Raw genomic sequence first — 26152 nt, 5'->3', positions numbered from 1 at the left:
TTTGGTTCTAGACATAATTTATCCACTATTAAGGCTGTTGAAAGTGTGGTGTCATACATTATTCATAGTTTTTAAAACAAAGAAGTTAGTGCCTTACTCTTAGATCTAACCAAGGCCTTTGACACTGTGCCCCACCAAGAGCTTATCAGAAAACTAAATTACTATGTAATTGAGGGCAATGAGCTTTCACTATTTATCTCGTATATTAGTAATAGGGACCAGTTTGTTAAAATAGGTGATCAGAGGTCGGACCTTAAGCAGGTTATAAGCGGGGTCCCCCAGGGCTCTGTCCTGGGTCCCTTCTTATTCACGGTCTTCATTAATGATCTTCCCAAATTTGTACCTAATAAAAGTGTACTCTACGCTAATGACACTACCTTGATGTGCTCTAACTTGCTCTCTGAAATTAACTCGGCTATGATTGGCTACATGAAGGAAAGGTCTGACCTCTGGTTTTCCGTTAATGGCTTAAAAATTTACGAAGATAAGAACATATTACTTTTAGTTTAAGAAATAACTCTGTACATAACTCTGTTAAGCTACTTGGAATCAATCTGGACACTAAGCTTACCTGGAAAAATCACACAGATATTCTTTGTACCCGTTTATCCAGAGTAATTTTCTGTCAAAAAACCTCAAAACTTGTACTAGCTTCACCTTGCTATTAAAAACTTACTTTGCACTTTTCCACTCACACCTTTTGTATGGAACTCTCCTCTGGGGTAATTCAACTGGTGCTAAGGAGGTTTTTCTATGCCAAAAGAGAGCTTTACGCACAATTTCCAATATAGCCTTTAGTGACTCATGTAAACCTTTTTTTAAAGAAGATAATATTCTTACTATACCTTGTATGTTTATATTTCAAAGTTTAATGTTTGTTAAAGAAAACCTTGAAACACTTAGTCTTAGAAACTCTAAACATGATTATTCCACCAGATATCCAGACCTTATTGACTTAGAATACGCTAGGCTAACTAAGACCCAGCACACATACTTTTATATTGGTATAACATTTTTTAATAAGCTACCTTTAACGGCCAAAGATGTTTCTTGCACAAAATTTAAAAATGCTTTGCTCAAATGGTTAAAACAAAAAGCTTTTATACAGTAGACGAAATGCTTTCTGGTAATGTAGATAATTTATTCTTTTAGTTTTTATGCTTTGTGACTTGTACTATTTACCATAAGTATGTAAGTAGTATGTATTATTTTATTCTTTAATGTTGGTGTTATACTGTGTATATGTATAAACCATCTGATGACATTGTCAATGCAGTTATTGTGGGTTGACAATAAAGATTAAAGATTAAAGATTCTTGAATTCTCCACCAACAGCAACTCTGCCAATAGGCTATTCATCTGCTGAGACTGAAGCTCATATACTGTCTGACATGTGACTCAGCTTATCTCAGTTTGGTTCAGGGGGTTTTTACGTTAGACTAGTATGTTACAAAGACAAAGGGGGCGCCATCCTCTCTCTAATCCCTCAACTAAGATATTGAGGTATTGGGAACACACGTCAAATGTTTGTATGTACTAAAGGTATGGGCTAAGGTACAAAACAGATTTTATATTGTGACAAAGATAGAGAAAGTTTATCTGCTTTAATTGACAAATCATCGAAGACCATTAGTAGTTCTATTATCTCATCTTGTCCCAGAAGAACGACTGGTACATTAAAGCCATAGATTATCCTTCCACTGCTATCCGGTGACTTGTGAGACCTCTCTCTTGTTGCATTCTTACTTGATGGTGTCACTCCTAAGTAGAATGCACCATCATATTGGATCCAGTGATTTACCTGATATCTTTTGGTCGGTAGAACACGTTTTTACAGCAAACTGATTCCATTCAATCAGCTGAGTTTTGATCGTGCACCTGAGTTTCTTGGTTGAATGTAAAAATCAAAGAAACTCTTTGATTTTCTTGGAAAATTAAATAAAATTTTCCCTCTGTGACTTCAGGAGGTGAATGTAATTTATTTTCGTCTGTATTTCTTTGATGATGTGCTGTGCTTTGACTGTGGTGAAAATGTTACAGTTCTAAGTATCATCTTTGTAAGAAAATGTGTTTTAAAGTTATGAGTACCAAGTAGTTATACAGGGATAAGTAAACTCTTGTAGAACAAATACAGTGAATATGAAGTGTATTTAATTTTTTTTATTGAATCATATCATTAACAAAACAGTTTAGTTTAAATAAAAAATCAAGACCAAAGCTAAATCTTGATGTCTACTCTCGAATCAAAAAGTACAGATATCCAAGTTTGAAAATTGACCACAACTAATAGACTTAAAATAACGGGAGTTGTATAAAAATGTATATTGTTTATTTCTGCATACATATCAAACTGTTTACTAACAATACCTTCCAGTTTTTATATTGATAACAATGAAAAATTGCTGTTTTTAAATGGAACTTGTACCTCTACCATTTTAGAAGCACTCTGTAATGTATGAGTCTAAATCAGTATGTGTACACATTTTACTCAGTTACTGACCGAGTACAGGTAGAAGCAAGCAAGAAATAATAAGAACTAACTTCACTTTCGAGGTTGCTGCGTGACAGTGAAATAAAAAAATTTAAAGTTAAAAAATGTATTTATTATATTTGCAGTACCGTTTACTATGTACATTGAAATAGTTATACGGTTTGAATTGATATATTTAATTGTTATTTATTTCAAAGTTCCAACATAAATAGTATTTTTAGTCGAAAATATACTATTAGGTGATTGATTATTTTGAAATAAAATGCTCTTGGGGGGAGACAGGGTCCATTTGTGTTCTCCCCCATGGAGCCTCCAAGTCTCAAAGAGCAGATGTCAGTGGTGTTTGAAGAAACAGTCAAGAGGCTATAGTATAAGATAAAATCCATTGCCATCAATTTTGTTTTACTTTATTGTGGATGATGTTTTCTGTCTATACCCTGATATGTAAGCTTACAAAGTAGGGCTTAGTAAATCAATTCTTTGGCTTTTGCTGAAGTCTCCTCTTGAGTGTTGAATTGGAATAGGATCTATGTCCACTTAGGTAATTTGCATTAGTCTTTGTTTAAAGGAAAGGTTATTCAGATGGACTTAAGAACTCTCAGGATGATTTAGGACTGTGAGAGGAGTGTAATGATAAGGAGTGTGAATGAGAGTTGTATCTCAATCAGGTAACAAAAGTTCCTTTGAAACTCCAGCAACATTTAAAATCCACCATGTTCCATTTTGAGTGGGTTGATCAGATCCCTCATAGTTCTAAGCATGATTTTAATCATGAGCTTAATCTGGTACTGACTGGGGTGTAGCAAAGAAGCAGAGCTGTCAGAGAAATACTGTAATTACAATATATCTGCAAAAGAGATCAATCTGTGCTATTAACACTCAACAAAAGAGTGGAGTCACAAGCATATCACAAAGGTGGCTCACCTTTGTGCAACCAGTTGACAGGGCTGACTCCGTTTAAAATTTAAAATATTGAACTAATAACACTGTCCTTCAATTTTGCATGCATGATTAGAGGAGAACTGGGTCGTCTCAGAGCAATGAGCAATAAACTAGAGTCCCACATCACACCTGCTTAAGGGAATCATCGTTAAATCTCAATGAGGAAATTGTATCAATTTTCCAAGATAATTATCAGAAAAAGGGCAGCTTTGTATAATCAAGCTATCCATCCACCAATTCCATGTGTGGCAGTCAGAAGAATTACACAGGAGTCATTACTATGGATATCAGAAAAGTGATAAATGAATGGGAGAAAACTTAAAGATCGTTTTAAACTGAATATTTACTCACTTTAGGTGTGGGCTTTCCAGTGACGATACATTCAAACTTGGTGGAGCCTCCCTCAACGACCGTTCGATCAGCGAACAACTCTGTGAAAGCGGGAACTGTGGCTCGCTCCTCCAGTCGTACATCTGGTGCACTTGGTACTGCTGCCAGGTTGGCAGCACTGCGCACTATTAAGTGGGCAAAACACTTGGCCTCACCCAGCGGATTGGTTGCTCTGGCAGTATACACTCCTCTGTCGTCAGCCAACACAGGACTAATAACCAGTGTGCACAGTCCCCCTGCCTCTTGATCCATCTGCAATGAGTGAGAAAATCATGCAACATTCCAACACCCGAGCACTGATCTTGGCTATGACATACTAAGTAGCCTCTTAAAAATAAATTATATTTGCATTTTGCTATGTACACTTTGTATGAAAAAATTGTAAAAACCAATAAATGCCTGAGTATTTATAACAGATATTCTATACCAGTTGGGGAATACTTTCACTGAAATCTAAGGTTTTGTACCACATGCTTATACTCAAACAGCACAAATATAATAAATCTTTCTGAATATTTGTTTCTAATAGTTCTTTTAGTAACTTACCATTTTAATACAATTGTTTATTGACAAAAAAACCTGAAGAGTTCTGGCTGACTGGCAAAACATCTCAAGTAGAACGTAAACTGGCTTTAGGAAACACCCATTTTGTCTCTTACACCCAGGCAACCCAATGAATTTCAAGGAGCTAGTCAATGACTACAAACTTATAAGATACTGTGGTAAAGGGAAACTCAGTCAGTACATTTGGTTATCGCAGAAGATAACAATTGGGATAGATGGGACTTCCTCAGTATCAACAAGGCAAAGCATAATCCGTAAGAAACATTTTCACTCCCTGCTTCACTCCCTGCCAGAACAGTGCTTGTCCCCCTTATTCTAAATTTACAATAGCTTAGCCTGAGAATCACCCACTATATATCATTTCATCTCAAATAAAGCTGATGTTTGAGAGCCAATGGCTAAGGTTTAACAGCAAGGAGTTTTCCTAAGATCCTATTGCTACTAAAAAAACTTAATCATTTTTGTTATTTGATGATATGCTGTGATACACAAAATCTCTCATATCATGAAATATATAATTGTCGTAATGCATTTAGTAATTGTTGGTTACGAGGTTTCAAGTATCAGAACACACCAGAAATAGGCAAAGCCTAATTAGCTAAAGCCTCGAAACTGTTTGAGACGTCTCCATATCAATTCCCATTTTTCAATTAAATTTTTAAAACTTATTTTTAATTTCTCTGCTCATTCAATACATACGTTGATAATTTAAAACAAAACAAGTCTCCACAACAGGCTTATTATTAAACATGTTATAATTGATAAAACCAAGACACATTCTTTAGCAGTGACTTGCAAACTGATTGGCCTTTGGTGTTCTTACACAGTATATATGATAAGATGAAACTAAAAAAATATAATGGGGACACTCTGAAACTTATTAGTTCAATACAAACAAACTATGCATTTTATGATGTATTGAATGTACACATAAAATCAAGATATTGCAGTGTGATTAGTTTAAATTTATTACAAATATGATTTCTATGGTTAAACATGAAATGTTATTACGTTAATTAAGAACGATCTGATAATTAATTTCCCATCCAAACATGGAGTTTGAATAAAACTTCTATTAATTTAGATAGTGTCATCTCACATTCAGTCATTATAAACTGATTTCTTCCTTTAACTCTAATAAAAAGCAATTTTTAAGAAAATAAGTACATCTCAAAAGGGAATAGGAAATTACCTTAAGTCTGTCGGATGCCACCACTGGGTTGTTGTTGAGGAACCAAGAGACACTGGGCGTTGGATCTCCCCTGACAGCACACTCCAGGCTGGTAGTGTCTCCCTCTGTAGCTAAGGCATCAGTCAGCAGAGAGATGAACAGAGGCTTGGTGCCAGTAATCTCCGGTGTCTGTTCAGGCTGCGTTTCTGTCCCTGTATGGGAGAGAAAAAATTACTATCTTTGTATAATTTAATGTCAGATTCAAGATGAGTGAAAATTTTGGAAATTTCAATCCAGTACTTTTAGCTTTTAGAACACTTTTAGGAGTACTTTAAAATAATTACACTTTAGGTATTCTTGCACATGCTCTGTAAAGATAGATAGATAGACGGTCCAGCACTATGAATATTGTAAATTATTGTACTGAGACCAAACAATACATCACTATATAACAAATTTGCTTTTTATAGTACTACACTGACAGTCAAAGTGTTTGGTAGTAACGTTTTTGACCAGTAGCATACTAGTAATAGCGATGATAAATGTTTTATTTACTATACTACAGATGTTGCCAGTGACAGCTTCAAACCAGTTAATATTTGTAGGTATTACGTTACTATAAATCCAAACTCTATAGAAAAAACAAAGTTGTAAGATTTTGAAGAGGCAACACACTTGAAATTCGCTGTTTAGGTATTGTTAAAGCAACACATGCTCAGTGCACTCCTGTTTCCCAAGTCGTCAACTATTGGATCACCATCATCAATTCTGTCAGTGCCTGATGAGTCATTAATTAGTGAATTAAATTAATCATCATTATTTACGAGAGCTATCCAGAAAATGACAGACGTTTTGAAATAAAAAATTAACCAACTGAAATAGGAACATTTTACTATATACATTTAAAAGCTACACTGGTTCATATATTCCGAATCCCGCCCTAGAGTTAAGATGTGAACCACTTGTTTAAAACTTCTGGACTCCTTTTGTAGGGTAGGCCTGGTTTTTGATCCATTTCTTCCTTTCTCTAATAGAGACTGTACATGGTTTTTCAAAGGAGTATTTCTTAACCATTGCTTCTGACACGTTGGTTAGCAAACAATTAAGGAGTTCACGTTGGTTAGCAAACAAATAGCCTCAGGAAATTCCTGGTTTATTTAAGTGACCTTCTGAAGAGTTAGTCTTTATTACCTTTATACTAGAACAGGGTGTCCAGTGATGACCAAATCTAAAATTCAAGCACATTTCAAGGTTTTCAAGGCTTCAAAATTATAAAATTCAAGGCTATAGTCGCGGTTTACTTTTGGCTCTTTATCGGTAACTAACAACTTTTACAAGCCAAAATCAAGTCACGAAATAGTGTTCACTTTCCATGTATTAATAAAAGATTTATCAAATATTTAAGGCTTAATAACAGCATCATGATATTTTAAAATAACAGTTTAAAAGAATACATACCTTTATTTTAGACGATGCTCAAAGATAGTGGGTCCCCTGTTTAAATTATTTAATGTCCTTATACATTATTAACATTTTATAATTAAATTCGTTGTTGAAAAATCTATAGTAAATGAGCTTTTTTCATATGTTGTAAACTTATAATTGAACTTTCATGAGTTCAAAAACTTTGAACTGTTAATCGTATCTATAAAATATGTTAATTTAATTATTTAAACAATACTAAGCTATTTATGTAGCATTTCATTTAGTTTGAAATGAATTTTTTAGTGTAATGTTACTATTAAAAAAAAGTAAAAAAAATTGCAGGCCTATAAAAAATTATGATAAAGTACCAAAGCTTAATTTAATGTTTATATTGTGATAGTTTGTTACAAATACATTTTAATATCCAAATAGGTAAATGATTTAGATTTTGTATTTTAAGTCTGAAAAACCCTTCAAATACACAGGATAGTAAAGAAACAGTTTTACTAAAAAAATTTCAAGAACAATTTTTTTTATTGATAGAAAATACACAAATAATATTTACATATATACATGGAACAGCTTTTAGTAAATTATTTGATCAAATTTTCTATTTCCTGACCAATGCTTTCACATTCCTTTTGGGCAACTTCCAGAATTTTTCTTTTTTTTTAGTTCCAATTCTCGTACTAGGATTTGATTCCTTTTCCTACTTTCCTTTTCTGCAGTCTCTTGTGTGGTCTTCTTCTTTTCCTCTAACAAATGCTCTTTGTACATGGAGTACGAATTAGAGGCAGAAAGAAGAATCTTCTTGCAAATGGGCACCTTCTCCACCCCACCATACACACTTACAGCATTGAAGATTGTTCTGGCTGAAACTAACGAGTCTTCTTTCATATATTTTCAATCAAACACTCTTTGTTAATAGAAAACCCTCGCTCTACTCAGCGTTGCCATGTGAGAGGATCAAAACCAGTTTAATAATCGTCTCAATAGACTGATAGTTAGAGCAATATTTCCTGACCAATCTAATCAGAAATGGTCCAGTCTTCTTGGTTCCTTTTTCTGGCACCCACTCCTTTCCTCTACGTCTTCAACTCTCTTGAAACTTTTCATCTCTTGGATGACGTCTTTGTTCAAGGACAACTTTTTAAACTCTTCTTGAGCTATCTCTGCCGTTCGTGTGTTAATAAGATTGTTCTGGGTCAGAAGGATTATTAATCTTTCAAACCTCACCCTGCCCTACTTTAGTGTGTGCTATGTTGGGGTCAAGCGAAGTAAGAAATTTTGTTGCTTCATAACTAAGTGGGGATCGATCCAATAATCTTTCCAACAGGCATTTCAGTGCTTTTTCGACATTCATCTTTAAACAGAGTCACTTCTTTTAAACTAATCTTTTCATGAAATTTCCCCAATTCGCATTTTGCTCCAATTCCAATGTTTATCTTGGAAAGTGGAAATTAAATTTTCTGATTTCATGAAGACTTTAATAGAAGGAGAAACTTTCTCTGGCAGAACAAACCGTTTCCCATCTCTTTTATCACTAAATTTCTTAAAGAAGTGTACAGAAAAGGGGCAAGGGGGCAAATTACTTTGGAACTCTGTAAGAAGGGGTTGTACATCAGAGGACAGAGTTTTAAAGAAAGCTAGCTCAGCACCCAATAAGTGGTTTTTAAGACACTCTTCTATGATAGAAAAACTTTCTTGTATTGGGTTTAGCCTTCACTTGGTCCAGAGATTCAACATATTCCTTAAGTCAGGTAGAATGTTTATGGCTCTTTCTGCCACATCTGCATTTTCCAGCCACCTGACAGCACAAAACTTTAGAGGAAATTTCGTTGAACCCGTGTGTTTGGTAAAACTTACCGCGGCGAGCTGGCTGGTCCTTGAAAAAGTTATAAAGGGCACGCAGAAAGGGAAAGGAACTATATTCCAACCAGTGGAATTCATTGCAGCCTTGAATGCACAATGAAGAGTATGCAATCCACAGGTGCCCAAATCTATCATTTTTGTTTCTAGAGACAAATCTGTTTCAAGATAATCTCTAAGATCAAAGAGAAACTTCTTATTTACGTTTGGACCATCCATTGAAAACTTGAATGAGCTTTTTCATTTCAACACAGTTCAAGGCAGCAAGAAATGCTCTCAAAAGATCTGCAGCAGTAGTCTTCTTTAAAAAAAGCTGATGTTAGATATCGAGTACAAAACTTCGTTTTTTTTCGCTGCACTCCAAAAATCTTACAACTAAATCCATTTGTTGGCTCTGGCTGATTTTATTTAAAGATTCATCAAAGCTTATAACCAAGTGACTAGATTGATTTAGTTTCTTTTAACAATTCATTTTTGAAAAATGGAGCAAGCCCAAAGACTGCTAGATATCCAACTTTAGTCCTTTCAAGTTTCATTTTACTTAAAAACTTCATTTTCAGGAAACATGTGCCTTAAAATATGAATATCTTTGGCTGTTTGCCCTATTGGATCGATGACTGAAAAACACTGTTCAAACACCATATTATTTCAGCCCTTGAAACTTTTTCATTTAACAAAATATTTTTCATGATAGAGTTTTTTTTTATCAACTAACATTGGCACTGAAGACTTTGGAAGAGAAACTTGTTCAGCTTGAGGTAAGTCAGGTCCACTTTCATTAATCATTGATGACTTTGAAGTTGTAGGCACATCTTCATTACTCACTGATGACTTTGAAGTTGTAGGCACATTTGCATTAATCATTGATGACTTTGAAGTAGTGGCTAACTCAGATTCCCTTACCTTTAGTTCTTAAATAAGCTCCGATGTTGGGCTGTTTCATCTCTGCATTGGCCTTTGAAACATGTTTTTTTTGACTTTGAATGACTCACAAGAGCTTGCCTTCCCATTGTAGATACGGATATTAGCGTCCCAGGACAAAAATAAGCATGTCGCTGAATATATGTCTCCTGCAGCTCTTCTAACCCAATTCTTGCAGTCCGGGTCCAAAAGCCAGCCAGTGATCCTGGAAACTCGTCTTCCCGTGCCTCACCATCTTGAAAAAAAATAACTTGTGTTAATTGTTTTCCCAAAACATTTGATTGAGACCAACCTTAATTTAACTTTAAAATCTCTGAAAATTTTTTTAAAGTTTAACATATGTTTAACAAAAAAAACTTGACATAGTGGACTGGCAAGGATATATTCTAAAATAACTCACTGCACATTCAACAAAAACAATGACATCCATATTACATTGTACTTAAAAGTTTATAATAATTTAAGGTATATTATTATTAAATAGAACCAAGTTTTAATAAATTAATTAATTCATTGCCTGTGCTTCTGACATACATAACTTAATTTGCTGTTTTAATGTAATGTAATTTTTGTATACATTTATTAAAGTTGTTTGTTTTTATTTATTTATATAAGTGTCCATACTTTTAAAAACTGTGACATAATAAAAATAAAGTTAGGTTAAGTATTGACAGCTAAGTAGCAGGTTTATATAAGACTTATAATGAAATGACATCAGGTATTTTTTTTAAACACAGTGAGAAGAAAAGAAAACAATCCAACAACATTTTTTTAATTGGCCGAGGCCTTTCAATGTCCCTAACATTATCATATGTCGTCTTTAATGGTGTCATGGACATCCAAAGACCTCTGCAAATTAAAAATAATGTTTTATTGTATTATTTTTTCCTTTTTCATTATAAAAAGAATCTCCTTAAAAATTAAATAAACGGTTTTTAACCCCTTTGTCATCATCAGTCACCATATCAATTTGGACTTCAGCCCCTTAAAGAAAAATACATAGGCCTACTAGAACTAAATATATTTTACAAGGTTGCCACATCAATTTATAATTAGTAAATGTTGTAAAAAATAAATACGGTAGGCCTAAATATGTTTTTAGGTTGCCCAGGTTAGCCACAGTTATGCCAAACCTATATTAACTAATAAGTTTAACCCCCGAGAGGTTTCTTATTATAATGGGAGAGGGCGCACACAGAGGTTTTTTCCACATCACATAATTACAAAAAATGTATTCTATTTGTTTGGTTTTGTTACGTAATTTTACAGTTAAGTGCTACCTGAAGTTATTAGGAACTAATTTTATTGCTAATATTGTAAATTGTTTAACAACTTAAAAGCAATATTTAAAAAAATCACGAGTAATTTAATACTATAGGTAAAACCAGTTATATTTAATAGGTAAACTATTCACTAAGCACTTTTATTTTAATAAAAAGTTAACATGCAGATATAACCTCCGCGAAGCAACAAGCAACTCCTCGAAGGTTAAGATAAAATCAAATATATATATATATACTTTTCTGGTGTCAAAAAATATAACCTAATGAAAAAAACTTAATACTAAAACGAAATGTTGGTAAAAAAATATATTTTTTTTCCCATTTGTTAACAAAAAATAAAAAGTAAAAAAATGTTAGTATTAAGCTTTATTAGAAAACTAAACCCAGCAATACTATTCTAAACCAGTTGAGGGTTTAAATTAGTTTTAGGTGAATTAAGTTTCATAAAAACAAAATAACTGTTAAAATAAATAAAAAAATATTAATATTCATTTTGTAAAAAATATGATTAAACTCAAATAGTCGAAAACATAGGCTATTTAAGAACCCACAATTTATTTTTGTGTTAAAAATATATTTTGTCACAGAAAATTTTTACCCTCTCTAGAAAACATGTTTGAAAGCCATAAAAACATTTGAATAACTAACCATGTACTGCACCTTTACTTTATAGCATAAGTTAATTTTAAACAAATAAGAAAACTATTGACAATAATTTTAAATGGTAACAACCATTAATAAGGTACTTTGGGATTATACCGACCACATCAGTATGAAGACAAAAATATTAAATTTATAGAAAAAATAAACATGATAGAACGAAAAAAAACAACTCTTTAATTACAAAATTACAACGATTATCAATTATTATTAATGGGGTCAGATTCCATTATATGCCCCCAACGCTTAAACTTTTTTCAATGAACTTAGAACGTTATAAAACGATGTATTTGAGTAACAGAACTAACATTCCATCAATCAACAAGCATTTCCAGGTATTGTGATCGGTATTGTTGTCGCTGTTATCTTATCTATCTCGAGAATCCCGATTACGGCAGGCCACGGCATCACATGATTACTTAAGTTTTTTGCACGGTACATAATTGCCTTTCCATTACAATTCAATTATATTTCTAATCACCCCCCTCTAGAATTTGAATATTTTACTGATAGGTACTATCTCGAGGCATGTTTTTCTTTCGTCGACATCAGCGCGGCTGCCGAAGCCCGCGCTGATGGCCGGAGGCACTCGCATTTTGGGTGGCGGAGTGTGATCAAGAATAAAAAACAAGTTTTGTGTGTGTTTTTTCAATTAAGAGAGTTTAGTTTTTGTTTGGTAATGTTTGTTTTTGTGTTTAGAGAATTGTAGGGGTAAAACACGAAAGTACAACAAAGTGATGCACCAGGCTGAACGGGCGGCGAGACTCTGCAATCACGTTATCTACTAGACCGCTCGACTTTGACCTCTGTCTGAGGATGGGGGAGGGGTTTGCGATAAGACAATACCTGTTTTATATTGACGAAATATTGTTCTACGCTAATCTAGTAATCAGTAGAAGCAAAATTTCAAATAAAGATTCATGTCTGGGTGTGATCGGTATAATCCCAAAGTACCGTTGTTTCGCCTCTTGGGTGAGAACGGAAGAAAATTTTAATAAACACTTATTTTTCAAAAGTAAGAATAAAATTAGTTTAACCCTCCTTATAATTGTATATAACTTACCTTGCACTTGTTCAAAACTTGATGACAAATAATGTTCACAATAATCAAACAACTGACCGGCACTGAAAACAAATTACTTCACCAAGCGTACATACACACCACCTCTCGTCAAACCAACTACACTGACGCCATTTTTGGCGACTGCAGCGAGAGCGAGTTACTTCCAAATTTCCTTTGTATTCTGCTTATTTCTCATCGATGTCTACATAATCGAACTGTTGCTTCGATATCGTCATTCGCGTTAGTAACGGCAGCGGTAGACTATGGCAATTCAACTCGATATATCGAACCTCGAGTTCGAACGATTTAAACAATCGAACCGGTCCGAACGCGATACTTTCAATTCGTACAGCCCTACAGCCCATGACAAACAACCCTCCCCTATAGCCCATGACGACATCAACTTTCTCTTTCTCTGTCACTGAGTCACGTCCACATCTGTGCCTATTGTTCGTGAAATCGCGCGAAAACGAAACAAAGGTCAAATGGAGTAAACCGTTTTAGCTCAAAATATTTATAAAAATACGTTGTCTAAAAAAATCAAAACTCCCGATTTTCTACAAAATACAAGCATAATTCCCGCTTTATTCAAGGCAGGTAAAATTCAAGCATAATTCCCGCTCTTCCGATTTTCAAGGCTGCTGGACACCCTGTAGAAGCTTCATTGCACTTAGCGCGGCTGTCCTCATCACATCCTGCCGCAGAGGAGTGTATCCCAGGACCACTTTGTCTGGTAAAATAAGACTACTTTACTTTACTTCACGTGTCAGGGTTGGACAGGAGCTCATCGCTCCTGTGATGCAATACTAGACAATCAGCGACGGGCAACACCGATCCGCATTTGCTGTACTGCTTATTGCATACCAATACATTGAAGGAGTAGTTATATTCTTCAATGCTTCCAGAAAAATCTTTTAACATGTCATTGTGTAACAACTTCAAATTCCACCTAGAAGAACTTATATTTGCTAAATTTAAAAGCTATCCACACTGGCCAGCTATGATAAAGGAGCAAATTCCAAATGACAAAGGAAAAACTCCTAAATACACAGTAAAATTTTTTGGCGATCATACAACTGCCGCTATTAAAGAATCAGACATTTTAAATTACTTTGAGTACAAAAACATTTTTGGTAAATTTAAAACGGACAACGAGTAAATCTAGTAAATAGTAAATCTTCAACAGAGCCCTAGAAGAAGCAGAAAGTGTCGCATTAAAATACAGCAACCAAGATGAGGGCATACCTATCTCTCCAATGCAGCAGAGCATATTGGAACAGTCAATATCAGACCTTACTCATGATATACTCGAAAGTAACCAAAATAATATTGAGGAAAATCTTACTATGGCGGCAAAAATAGGCTCAGCACTTTTGGAAGAAAATCTAGGATTGAAGGAAAAAATAACAGACATCTGGCCAAAATAACTGGTCTAGAAACTAGTATAGAGGAACTTTAAACAATGGAAGATAATTATCTAGCAAGTATTGAGAACAATCAACAAAAAATAAAGGATCTTGAGTCACAGATGATTAAAGAAAAATAATACTTAAATGAAGTAAAGCAAATTTTTGAGGAACATGACATCAAGCAAGCTGAAACAATAATCCAGCTAGAGAAAAACATTAAGAGCCAAGTATATGACATTAGGGTCTTAAAAGAAAAACCACAATTAATATCAGAATCGGGCTCAAATAATCCCATAAAACCAAGAGCAGATTCCCAAACTCAAAATGATCCTCCTTCAATAACATATGTGCAACCAACTTCAACACCAATAAATGTAGACATTATTCTCCTAAAAGAAAAATACGGTATCCTTGAGGAAAAACTCTCAAACCTAGAGGCCAAATTAAAATATAACACAGAACAAACAGCAACTTTATCTAAAAACAAGCATATAAAACTAAATCGCACTTCTAGTAGCAATCAAACGCCTCGCAGAAAATCACAGAACAAATTCAGCGTCTCACTACAAGTAAAAAGAATGCTAGAAACAGAAAATAACAAAATCCATGGACGGAGAAATCAACATACTAGAACCTTCATTGCAAGCATGCACCAGCCAATAAATGCAAGAGAACAAAATCAGTCTACTACATCAACAACTGGGAGAGTCTGTCAAACTCCGACACAAAAACAGTCTACCACAACAACAACGGGGAGAGTCTGTCAAACTCCGACACAAAAACAGTCTACCACAACAATAACGGGGAGAGTCTGTCAAACTCAGACACAAAAACAGTCTACCACAACAATAACGGGGAGAGTCTGTCAAACTCCAACACAAAAACAGTGTACTACAACAACAACTGATGATGGTCCAACTACACAGCTGGCAACTTCTCTTATCCACCAGTACGAAGATGAATCTCCTCCAGAGAAGAACAAACAAGTCATAAAGCAGAATCCTGGATCTGTGATACTCTCGCAGGACAAAACTAACCTTAGAGTAATGAGTGGGCCACTTTTAAATGTGAAACCAAAAGACAAGCATGAGAGCTTTGAAGACTTCTTCACAAAACACATCGATTTCTTTAGGACACATATGGGAAGACATTATAACTTTAGCCACTCTAGTCCATCTGAAAGTTCTCTAAAAACTGACTCTTTTTTCGAGAATGTACCACATCGACAAGAAGACATTTAACATTCAAGCAAAACTATCATCCCTCAGAATTAACCATCTTTAACCAAAATGCTGACCGCCTCTCCAATAAAATAGACATCATGAATGACCTCCTAACCAACATCAACCCAGATATAGTAATTATAACAGAACATGGTCTTTCAAAACAAAAGTTAGAGAACACCCACTTAGAAGGTTATACCATTATCGAGAGCTTCTGTCGAGAAAAACATCAAAAAGGGGGGGTTGCAATTTGGGTGAAGGATGGAATAAAAACTTATGCGGTTGGACTCGGTGGAAACAGGCTGAGTCAGGAGCTGATCTGCGAGGTGTCTACAGCTAAATTAACAATAGGAAAACAAGCCATTTACATCATTGGAATCTACAGACCTAATATCAACTTTGATGCAGCCATAGACATAATATCGCAGACTCTAGAAACCATCCCTACCTGGAACAGCCCCATAGTGATTATGGGTGACATCAATGTTAACTGTCTGGAAACAAACAGACAAAACACAAAACTTCAAGAAACCTTAAAGTCTTACAACACCTCAAGACTTCAGCTACCACCTACACGTGTCACCCCATATAGTTCCACTTCTATTGACATAGTCTGTTCTAACAAACTTCCTACGGAACCAGTAGTCACTATCCTAAACACATTTATCTCTGACCATACAGGGCAAATAGCCACATTACAGAACTTCAAAACTAAAACACCTGACCAAATAACATTAAACAGACATTTCAGCGACAAGAACCTCTCACTTCTTAATAATCTACTGAAACAAGAAACATGGTGTGACGTGCTAACCCCCAGATCAGCGGAGGAATCCTATAACAAGTTTCTGAATACTTTGACATACCATATGGATATAGCATGCCCTTACATCCGTACTCGCAAAAAGTAAAAAAAAAGACAACCTATTAAGAATGACCAAGAAACGATAGAAAAGTGCAACCAATATCTAGCGGCTCAAGAGGAATATCTACTGACTGGGACAGAAGAAAACAAAGCTAGAGCAACAGAGAAGAAGAAAATCTATAACCTTCACTTCAAGGCCCAAAGAAAACTTATGACATCTGAGTTCATAAATAAGTCTGAAAATAAAAGTAAAGCAATATGTAGTGTTATTAATAAAGAACGATGTAAAAACAACAACACCAATGAAACAATACATCTTAAATCTAATGACACACTAATATCGGCTCCCCTGGATGTAGCAACACACCTAAATGAATACTTTGTAAACATTGCCAACGAAATACTAGCACAAGCTGTCTACGATGGGAATCCTGTTACTCCAGATTACAGACTTCAAGTAAATGACTCTCTTATTCTTTGGCCAACATCTCAAAAGGAAGTTAAGACGACTATAAGAACATTGAAAACGAAAAACTCAGCTGGCTTTGATAACATTTCCACAAGATTATTAAAAACTTGCAGTGAACCCCTATTAAACCCCCTAACTACTATAACCAACAACTCATTTGCAGAAGGAATTTTTCCATCAAAACTAAATCTGGCAAAAGTCTATCCGAAACTAAAAAAAGGAGACCCAACCCAGGTCGCTAACTACCGCCCAATCTCTCTACTTCCTTCAATTTCAAAAATCATAGAGAAAATTGTACTGTCTAGACTGTTGGATTTTTTTTTTAAACATAACCTGTTCCCTGATAATCAACACGGCTTTATAGAAGGTAAATCAACATCAACTGCTCTGGTTAGAATCGTTGAGTACCTAATAAGAGCACTTGATAAGGGCGACACAACAACTGCTATCTTTCTAGACTTCACTAAAGCGTTTGATTGCCTTAGTCATGACAAACTCCTCAAAAAACTAGAAAGCCGAGGGATCACAGGAAAAACTGCAGATTGGTTTCGGAGCTACTTATCAGGGAGAACTCAGTCAGTAGAAATAAAAAGTACAGACCAAGGAAAGAAAAAAACAACCTCCAGACCTTTGCCTGTTGACAGAGGTGTTCCGCAGGGATCAGTCCTGGGCCCTATCCTTTACATTATCTTTGTGAGTGACTTTCCTGATTACTTAAAAAGGTATTGCTTCATGCTCATGTATGCAGATGACACGACACTCCTGCTACAAAATAAACAACCTTCGACCTTGGAAATAGACACATACATTGCCATAAATATGGCAATAGAATACTGTCAAGCAAACGACCTGGTATTGAATCAAACAAAGACTCAGCAAACTAATAATGGGAAGGAAGAAAGAAGAAGTGCTGGAATTGCCGGACGCTGAAAGAATGGACAACGTAAAGTACCTAGGAATATTAATTGACGAATCTCTTTCTTGGAGTGACCATATCAACCAACTATGTGGAAAACTTAGCACAGTTTTATATGTTCTAAGGCGCTTAAAACAAGTTGCTTGCCCAGAAATAGTAAAATGTGCATACTATGCTCTTTTCGAGAGTCACCTGAGGTACGCAATAACTGTCTGGGGCAACTCCTCTAAATTTAACACCCAAAAGGTACTAGTGCTTCAGAAAAAAGCAATCCGTATACTAATGGGAACAGGACCTCTAGAATCGTGTAGAGGTGCTTTTAAACAGCTAAGAATACTAACCTCAGTAGCCCTGTACATCTTAGAAGTAGTTGCATATGCAAGTCAACAACGTCTGACAAGAGGAAATGACGTTCACACCCTTAACACAAGATCCGCACATGACTACATACTTCCCACCCATCGTCTGACTCTCTACGAAAAACAACCCACCTATGCTGATGCAAAATTTCTTAACATCCTGCCACAAGAGTTCAAGAACACCACGGAACAGCAACAACTCCGACGAAAACTGATCGACTGGCTTCTTGACCGGCCTTTTTATACAATAGAGGAATTCCTGAACTGGAGGACTAACTGCCTAACCACATCTCTCGAACCACCGTGATTTATCTCAACTTAAAAAAAAATTGTATTTTGGTTAATGACACCATTCTTGTCTCAATGATAATGAATAAAGTATATTGTCTATTGTCTATCCTACACAAAGAGCCGCAACCAACGTAAAGCCCAATAACTGATCTTGTACAAATGATGTCACTAATGTGGAGCTGTTAATTTATATAAGATCCCGTACACTATGGAGTAGTTTTTTAATTCACTGCCAGAACAGCTGATGCAGAAGAGTGATGGTACTTTTGAGAATGTTTTAATAAAGCATCTTTTCATAAAGAACCCTTATAGTGTTGTTCCTGATTTAGCACTGACTGATAACAAAGTGAATTAAAATATTTAGCTATAAGCATGTAACTTGCTAAGGATTCTTATTATTTTAACATATATTGATGAAATAACCATTTTACTACACATTACTGACACTATTGTACAGTGTACACACTGTTCTAAATTAAAACATTTTGAATTTAAGTTTTTATTTGAAAATGTATTCAGTTTGATACAGCTATGAACTATAAATGAACTTTAATTATTTTGGTGTGAGCAATGTGTCAACTTACTCTGCACAAAGAGCTGACAGGAGCTGGAAGCCTCCCCTGCAGAGTTGATGGCCACCACCTTATACTGTCCTGCATCTTCCGGTAGAGTTTCTGCGATGATCAGTGAACATCGATCTCCCTGGAACAGGAGTTGGACTTCCTTCGACTCTTTGATCGGCACTCCCTCATGATACCAGATTACCTGGGCAGGGAATCATTGGTTAAACTTCCTTGAACATTTATTCCACAATCCTTTCTGCATTATCAAGAATTTCATGATTAGATTATATGATTATTTTGTTTTACTATCCTGTCTTCCTGTCTCTGAATAAGTATGAAGCAACAAAAAATGTGAATAAATGATGTTGAAAATTAATATTTTAATTTGTAACTCAAGGAAAATAAAAAGTAGTTTTTTTAATTAATATTCTTTTGAATCTTAACAGCTTACGCTATAAAATTTACAAATTAGATATAATTATGAGTTAGCTACTCTCTACTTGCACATCAAATTATATATTTGATTTTACAACAGAAAAAGGTATACTCATCTACAATGTTATTTTAAAATTTGTAAGGGTAAACAGTTTACATTTTATATTCAAACTAGTTTTTACCTTGATACAACTAAAACTATCATGTTGAAGAACATTTGCACATTGTTGTAAGCAAAAAACAAGGTGAAGGAGTATCAAAATTTTGGCTACTAATAATGTAATAAATACTAAGATCTCATCCGTTTACTTTTTGTTCAAATATATTGATTCTATATATCCTGTTATTTTTGGTTTGTGCTTTCTAAATCTGTGTTGGATATTTTTGAGTATATTGTCATTTTCTAAAAAATCTATTAATCTGTTAGATACAACTTTTTATACATTTTAAAAATCAAGGTACCAGAGAAACCTTTTTATATCTATGAGGTCCACTTTGTGAAGTGGATCTATTTTCCAGAAAAAGATTTACACAAGCATGTTTTTTTCTGAAGGAATGGCATTTTTATTGTACAGTGACAAGTTACAAATTAAAATTAACCATTCCAAGATAGATATACATACCAATGATAGACTTTGACCTAAACGCTAAACATGATTATATCCTAAATTATACATTGTGTCTCTGGGAGAGATTTTTATTTCACAAAAGCCTTCGAAATGGCAGGCCACACTTTGTTTAGAACTTATTAGGGTTGACTAGGGAGTATTTTTAGATGACCTACATTCTGCAGCAGGGGGAGGAGGGCACCCTTTGTCAAGTTCCATCCACCTGCTTCTCTGTTTTGGGCCCTACAGAGCCATAGCCAAATATATCTGTTGTCTGCCCAGTTGATAAGATGATATACCTTATCTATAAAACCTTAGATAAGAAAATGCTTTAATAATTAGTAATTTATATAATTTTTCAGTTTTATTAGATTCTACCATGAATTCAAATTTAGATCAAATTAACAGTATGGTAAATCATTATTTTAATATTTTTATCAATAAGTATTCCAATTTTAACTAAAATGCCTTGTTTTATATTTTTCTTATCATTTAACTACCATTACCTGTTATTATGGCATATTTATAACAAAAATTAGCTTTAAACTTAAGGAAAAATATATTTTATAGATGTCTTGGTGTTATATGAAAATTATGGAAAATTCATTAGTGGGGTGGGAAAGTTTAAGAAAAAAGTGAAATGGAAAAAATGAGCACAAAATGATGGGGGGATAAAATGTAATCTGATAATACTACTCTCAGCTTTTGTGTATTCACTTGTTCGTTGCAGCAGTAACAATACAGTTATCTTATAAGATATCTTATACAACAGCCAGAAATTTAGAAATAGTTCTGTAAGTAATTCTTAAACTGTTACTGATAATTATTATCAAAGGCATTATTCAATTACAAGTCATTTACTTATAGATTGATGGAAAAATATGATAACCGTGTTAATAAAGAATAGACTTGAAGACTGACACTGTACTACCTCTGGCTCAGGTTGTCCCACGATGATACAATCTAGTCGAGCTTTGCCACCCTCGCTGACTGTTGCGTCCCGAAGTGTTGTGGGAATGGAGGGCTTAGACGGCTCCAAGTCGCTGGCAAGCTCAGAGTCTGAGGTCTCTGTGGGTAGTCGGCCCTTTACTGCCACAGTACACGAGCTTGTAGTGGATCCTGCAGAATTAATGGCAGTCAGGCTGTAGGTGCCTGCATCCTTGGGAAAAGCCTCGGAGATAGTCAACACTAGCTTACCCCCTTCCTTCTGCACCTGGAACCAGAGGCTAGTACTGAACACTGAAGTGTGTGGTGAAAACCTTTAATATTATTAACATATATAACTTTATTTTTCATGCTTTGATATTTATTAAAATATATTTAAAAACATATTGTTCCTTAACGATCTCTACTGGACCAGCATGTGAATTGTCAGCTTTTTCCTCTTAAGCTCGTATTTAATCCTATCAACACTGGGCAACAAATTCGTATAGAGCACCTGAGTCCTCCCACTTTTTATTTGACAAGGTCGGCAACTGACAGATCTCTTTACAGCAAAACGCCCAGAATTATTGGACAATTTGGTTTTAATTTGAAAAAACAACTGGAACAAGTTTTATCATATAATTTTCCTCACACATAAAATAATGTTATTAAGTTCTACATACTTTAAGGAACTGTACTTGATTTTGCATGAATTATTAATGTAATTTGCATGATGACTGTGAAATTCATTTTCTAGGGAAATAATTACTTTCCTGATTTTTTTCTAGTATTTCTCTGATTATGTTTAAAGATAAATCTGGTTTATATGTCATAGTCAGGCATAATGAATTTGTCAAAATGTTGTATTAATATTAATTTTGTGTTAGATACTAAAAATTATGTGTTATATGTTTACAGTTATATTGCAACATTCTATTGTAAACTTATATAACAAATAAATTAAACATTTTGTTTGGGAATGCTGACAAGTCTCCCTAAACTATAATGTTATAAAAATCAGCTGGTGAAATATAGTACGTAATATATGTATTATGCTGTTTAATAATGTTCTCGACAGGAAACAGCACTGAACAGGTGGTTAGATCAAACTATAAACAAATTAAAAACTAGGTAAACTTATGACACATCAGGTGCAAATCTGAGCTCTTTTGAGCTTTGGCAGTAACAATAGATTAGTGTGATGGCTACGAGCATTAGAGAAAGGGCAGACGTCAATAGCGCTTCCTTGACACCATACATTTATGGTGGCCCACATATTCGGTCCATATAAGTTGTAAGATCTAACAGTTTTAAAAAGTCCACCAAAAAGTGTTTAAATTAATACATTAGCAATATAAACGTTTATTCTAATTTAAATTTATTTAAATGATATTTGGCTTGCTAAAGAAGTATAAATAAAACTTAAAAACCTGATTTATTACTTCCAGAAAAAAAATTCCTTGTTTAAATACATTTCAATCTGTTACTCAGTATTTTGCTATGTCAATGTTACAACTATATTGTAGTTGTTTGCTGAATTGTAGGTTTATTATATACATCTAAAAGTATATACAGTTTGATTTAGTAATAACACAAAACCTTAAACGATTATCAACGTAACTCAATGTTTATCTGATACAACTTTTGAAAATTCTGTTAATAAACAAAATTAAGTGAAACATACATCATACACTTGAAAAATATTTTTAGCAAATATAGCATACCTACTTCTTTATGTACTTATGTACAACACTAATATAAACTTCATATATCTCTGATTAATAAAAACAAGTCATTTTAAACTTTCTAAATGTAAAATCTTTGAAATAAAAAAACCAAGATCTTAGATTTGATTTATTTTTGTATATTAATTTTATTTAAATACAAGCAAAAAGCTATATTATATTCATTTATACTGAATAAATATGTATTTATTTAAAATTTCAATTAACACATTCACTGCAGATAACAAAATTACCAACGACAGAAAATGCGGGGATTTTTTTTTTTTTTTTTTTACTTACCCAAAACGGAGTCAAGATAGCCGAAAGGGTTGTCCAAGGTATCCCGGAAACTTTGTTGGCCGGAACGGGTGACATCATGTCCGTGCCGAGTCTGCTCGTCATCCGCACCGGGTATTGTATGTGCTCGCCGCGCACTAGGTTTCGGCACAAACACTCGCGAATTACACGTATATAGTACATATTAGTTTGAAAAATATCCAACATCAAAAACAGTTAACACTCCCCCCTCCCCGAGTAAAAATTACAAAAAAAAATTGTATACATCCCCACTCACCGCCAAAGACTAAAAACTGCTTATTTATCCTCGTGATCCTTATCAATGCAACTGAGTTCACACAGACCTGGTTCGTCAGGGCACACTGCACAATATCCTGTCGCTTCGTTAGTTTGGAGAGACGATGCATGCTGTTGCGCGTCGGTGTGACGAGCAGTGGGGATTCCTTTGGAGGGAGCAGGTCTTCAAGAACACGAACTCGGAAGTCATACAGGGACAGTCTATCTGAGTTGTACATGTTGTACAGGTAAAAAGAATTTACTACAACAACCTGGAGAAAGTGCACAAAAATTTTCTTGTGCCATCGCAGGGTCTTGCGCTCACAGGGGTAATAAGATACTGTTTGGTCCAAGCGGTCAGTCCCCTTCATGTGAGAGTTGTAGTACATGATTGGTTTTGGCAGCATTCGTTTTTGGTTTCTCCTGATGGTGGTTTGGACCATCTCGTTGTCATATTGTGTGGAGATGTAGGTCACTGTCAGCTTATCCCTCCATTTTCCAATCATGACACTTTGGGCATAGTTCGCTATCGTTTCACGTTTGCCCAATGCCTTTGCCTTCACTGCTGGAGGTGTATGGAGTCTGTCGATGCGTAGGGTGCTGGTAGCGTAGAAGTTTGGATGATAAGACAAAACTATTATAAACATTATCCATGAACAGGGATTGGCCTTTCCCCAGGAAGTCACTCATCAGCTTCATGACGACTTTGACGGTATGACCTTTGCCACTACAAGAGTCATGGCTTCAGATGAAAAATTATCATCAATAACATTATTGTCTTCCTCCATTATGAGTACATACACTTACACAGTCAACAGACACTATAATCCACTTGCAATATCGCAAAGCATATACAACAAACGAAAATGGTGAACCGGCGACAAATCGCACCAACTGACTCACCAAAACAGGCACACCTCGCTATGAGTGTTACAGCCTTCCCATACAACTGCTCAGCTCACACAGGCAATATGAAAGCAGCTGCTGTATGCCGAGCTCACCCGTCCACTGCCCGGCGCACCATTTTTGCATGACGAGCATGCTAGTCACCCGCAGTGAATGTGTTAAGCATGTAATTATGTTTGAACTTATTCTAAAGAATCAACTGAGCACAATAGACTAAAAAAAAAATGGAAATATACTATGGAAATATGTAATAGCAAGAAAAATGCTCCATCCCACCCTTACATTAATTAGAAGGCCTCTGCTGGAGATTTACCTTGATGTCTCTGGATTCAGTGAAAGGCTTGCCGTTATGGACCCAATCCAGCTGCGGTTCCGGCACACCGCATAACTCACACTCCAGTCGGATCTTCTGTCCTGCACGCGCCATCACATTAGACAGCGGCACCACGAACTCTGGGGCCTTCTCCGAAATAAGACCTAAAACACATGCATGAGTGTATTTATATACTAGTTAACTCAACATCTAAACAACATGTAATAAACATACAATTTTATATCATATGTTATCTTTCTATTAATCCTAATTTACAATTTAAACATTAAAATGAATATTGTGCTTTTCCTATATTTTTACTTATGACTACTGGTTGATAACTTTAATACTTCTAATTTAAAATCAACGTACACAGAGTGATTATCAATACTGAATCATCACGGATTTGTGGATGTTAATACTTTATTTGGACATATTGGTAGTTGACATTTGTCTATGTCATATGGGACCACCCGTACTGGAACCAACAAATGTGACACATTATTTCAGACTACTATTTTATGCCAAACATTAGTCTATTACTATGTGTTTTTGTCTAGTTTTCAATGTTCTGGCTAATACAGTTATAGTCCAACTGTTTCAGTCTTGCATTTTTCACTCTATCCCTGTCTTCAGCTGGTTCAGCTAAGTTTTGCCAATTGTACTAATGTGACGTTGTTTATTTAACCAGCGCCCGTTGAGCTGGTATTTTTTATTATGGTTTATGAATTGTACAGATGAGGTAAAATATTGTATTATTATTGTGAGTCAGAGGTATGCAGTGGACGAACTTTCCTTCTGAGACAATGATTTCGCGTATTTACATTACAGAGAATCTATCTATGTAAAACACAAAGTACGACATATAGATAGAATAAAAATAGCGATCGCCTGTTTACCGCAGCTAACGTCCGCACATAGAACCAGCAGACACGACAAATAAAGAAATAGAAATCCGAACATAAACTTAAATATTATTTATAAATCATGTTATTTTGTTACTATATTTCTAACTAGTTTTTAAAAACAAAGAATTACAAAAACACGTATTACCAGTCAGTAATTTGCATAATGCCAATCATTGTTGTCCATGAACAGATGGAGCAAACTCTCGATGCGCCAAATAAATATGAAAAATACTAATTATAGGTAAAATTTTATTTGTTAAACTACAGTAGTTTTTAATTTGGTTATCTATCTACATTTTTTTCATACGGAAAGTACAAATATGTTTCGGCAATCAGTCACTTGTGTATTGCCAATTAGTAGTTGTCTGTGAATAGACTTATTTTTTAATTCGAGATTCAGCTCCCCCATATCAGTAGTTGTAATATTGTGAAATCGTTATTTTTCAAGCTTATTTAAGCACTTCTGTTGGTATCGGAATGAAGTGTAAAGAGCCGCGGTATCGAGTATTGGAAACGACCCATTCCTAGAATAAATTTCAGGGACATAATCCACTCATAATTCACTCATAATCCACGCATGTTTTCCGGAGACCAAAATTCATACATAATACGTGCTTTTCTAAATTCTCATCATTTGTGGTAGCCCTGGTTAGATTCCCACAAAAGTATTATAGCTCCTAATACATTACACTGACAGCAAATACATGAAAAATGCATCAGAAAGTTATCTGCTAAGGAAGTTATCATAAGTGCTGTTAGTTCACGATCTGTAGAATAAGTATCTAGATACCAGTACAGAACAGTACCTTCTATTGTTGCACCCAGAATACAAGCACAATTAATATTATCTATTACTAGATCATAAATATTTTGTTAATGTAAGATAG

At 34.8% G+C, this 26152-nt stretch overlaps 1 protein-coding gene across 1 annotated transcript in view; it reads right to left on the bottom strand.

Annotated features, from left to right (window-relative positions):
* The window catches only part of LOC124368266 (titin-like), a 246264-nt gene that overhangs the window by 31746 nt on the left and 188366 nt on the right, over positions 1-26152 (bottom strand). Inside the window, exons 37-41 of the mRNA XM_046825567.1 lie at positions 24358-24521; positions 20849-21130; positions 18896-19076; positions 5580-5770; positions 3785-4075 (exon numbers count right to left, since the gene is read on the bottom strand). Coding sequence (XP_046681523.1) covers positions 3785-4075; positions 5580-5770; positions 18896-19076; positions 20849-21130; positions 24358-24521 — 1109 coding nt within the window. The remainder of the gene's footprint in view (positions 1-3784; positions 4076-5579; positions 5771-18895; positions 19077-20848; positions 21131-24357; positions 24522-26152) is intronic.

Source organism: Homalodisca vitripennis, chromosome 1 (genome assembly GCF_021130785.1).
Source record: "Homalodisca vitripennis isolate AUS2020 chromosome 1, UT_GWSS_2.1, whole genome shotgun sequence".
Lineage (NCBI taxonomy): Eukaryota > Metazoa > Arthropoda > Insecta > Hemiptera > Cicadellidae > Homalodisca > Homalodisca vitripennis.
Note: the sequence above shows the minus strand (reverse complement) of the source record. Positions and strands in the feature narration are given on the sequence as shown.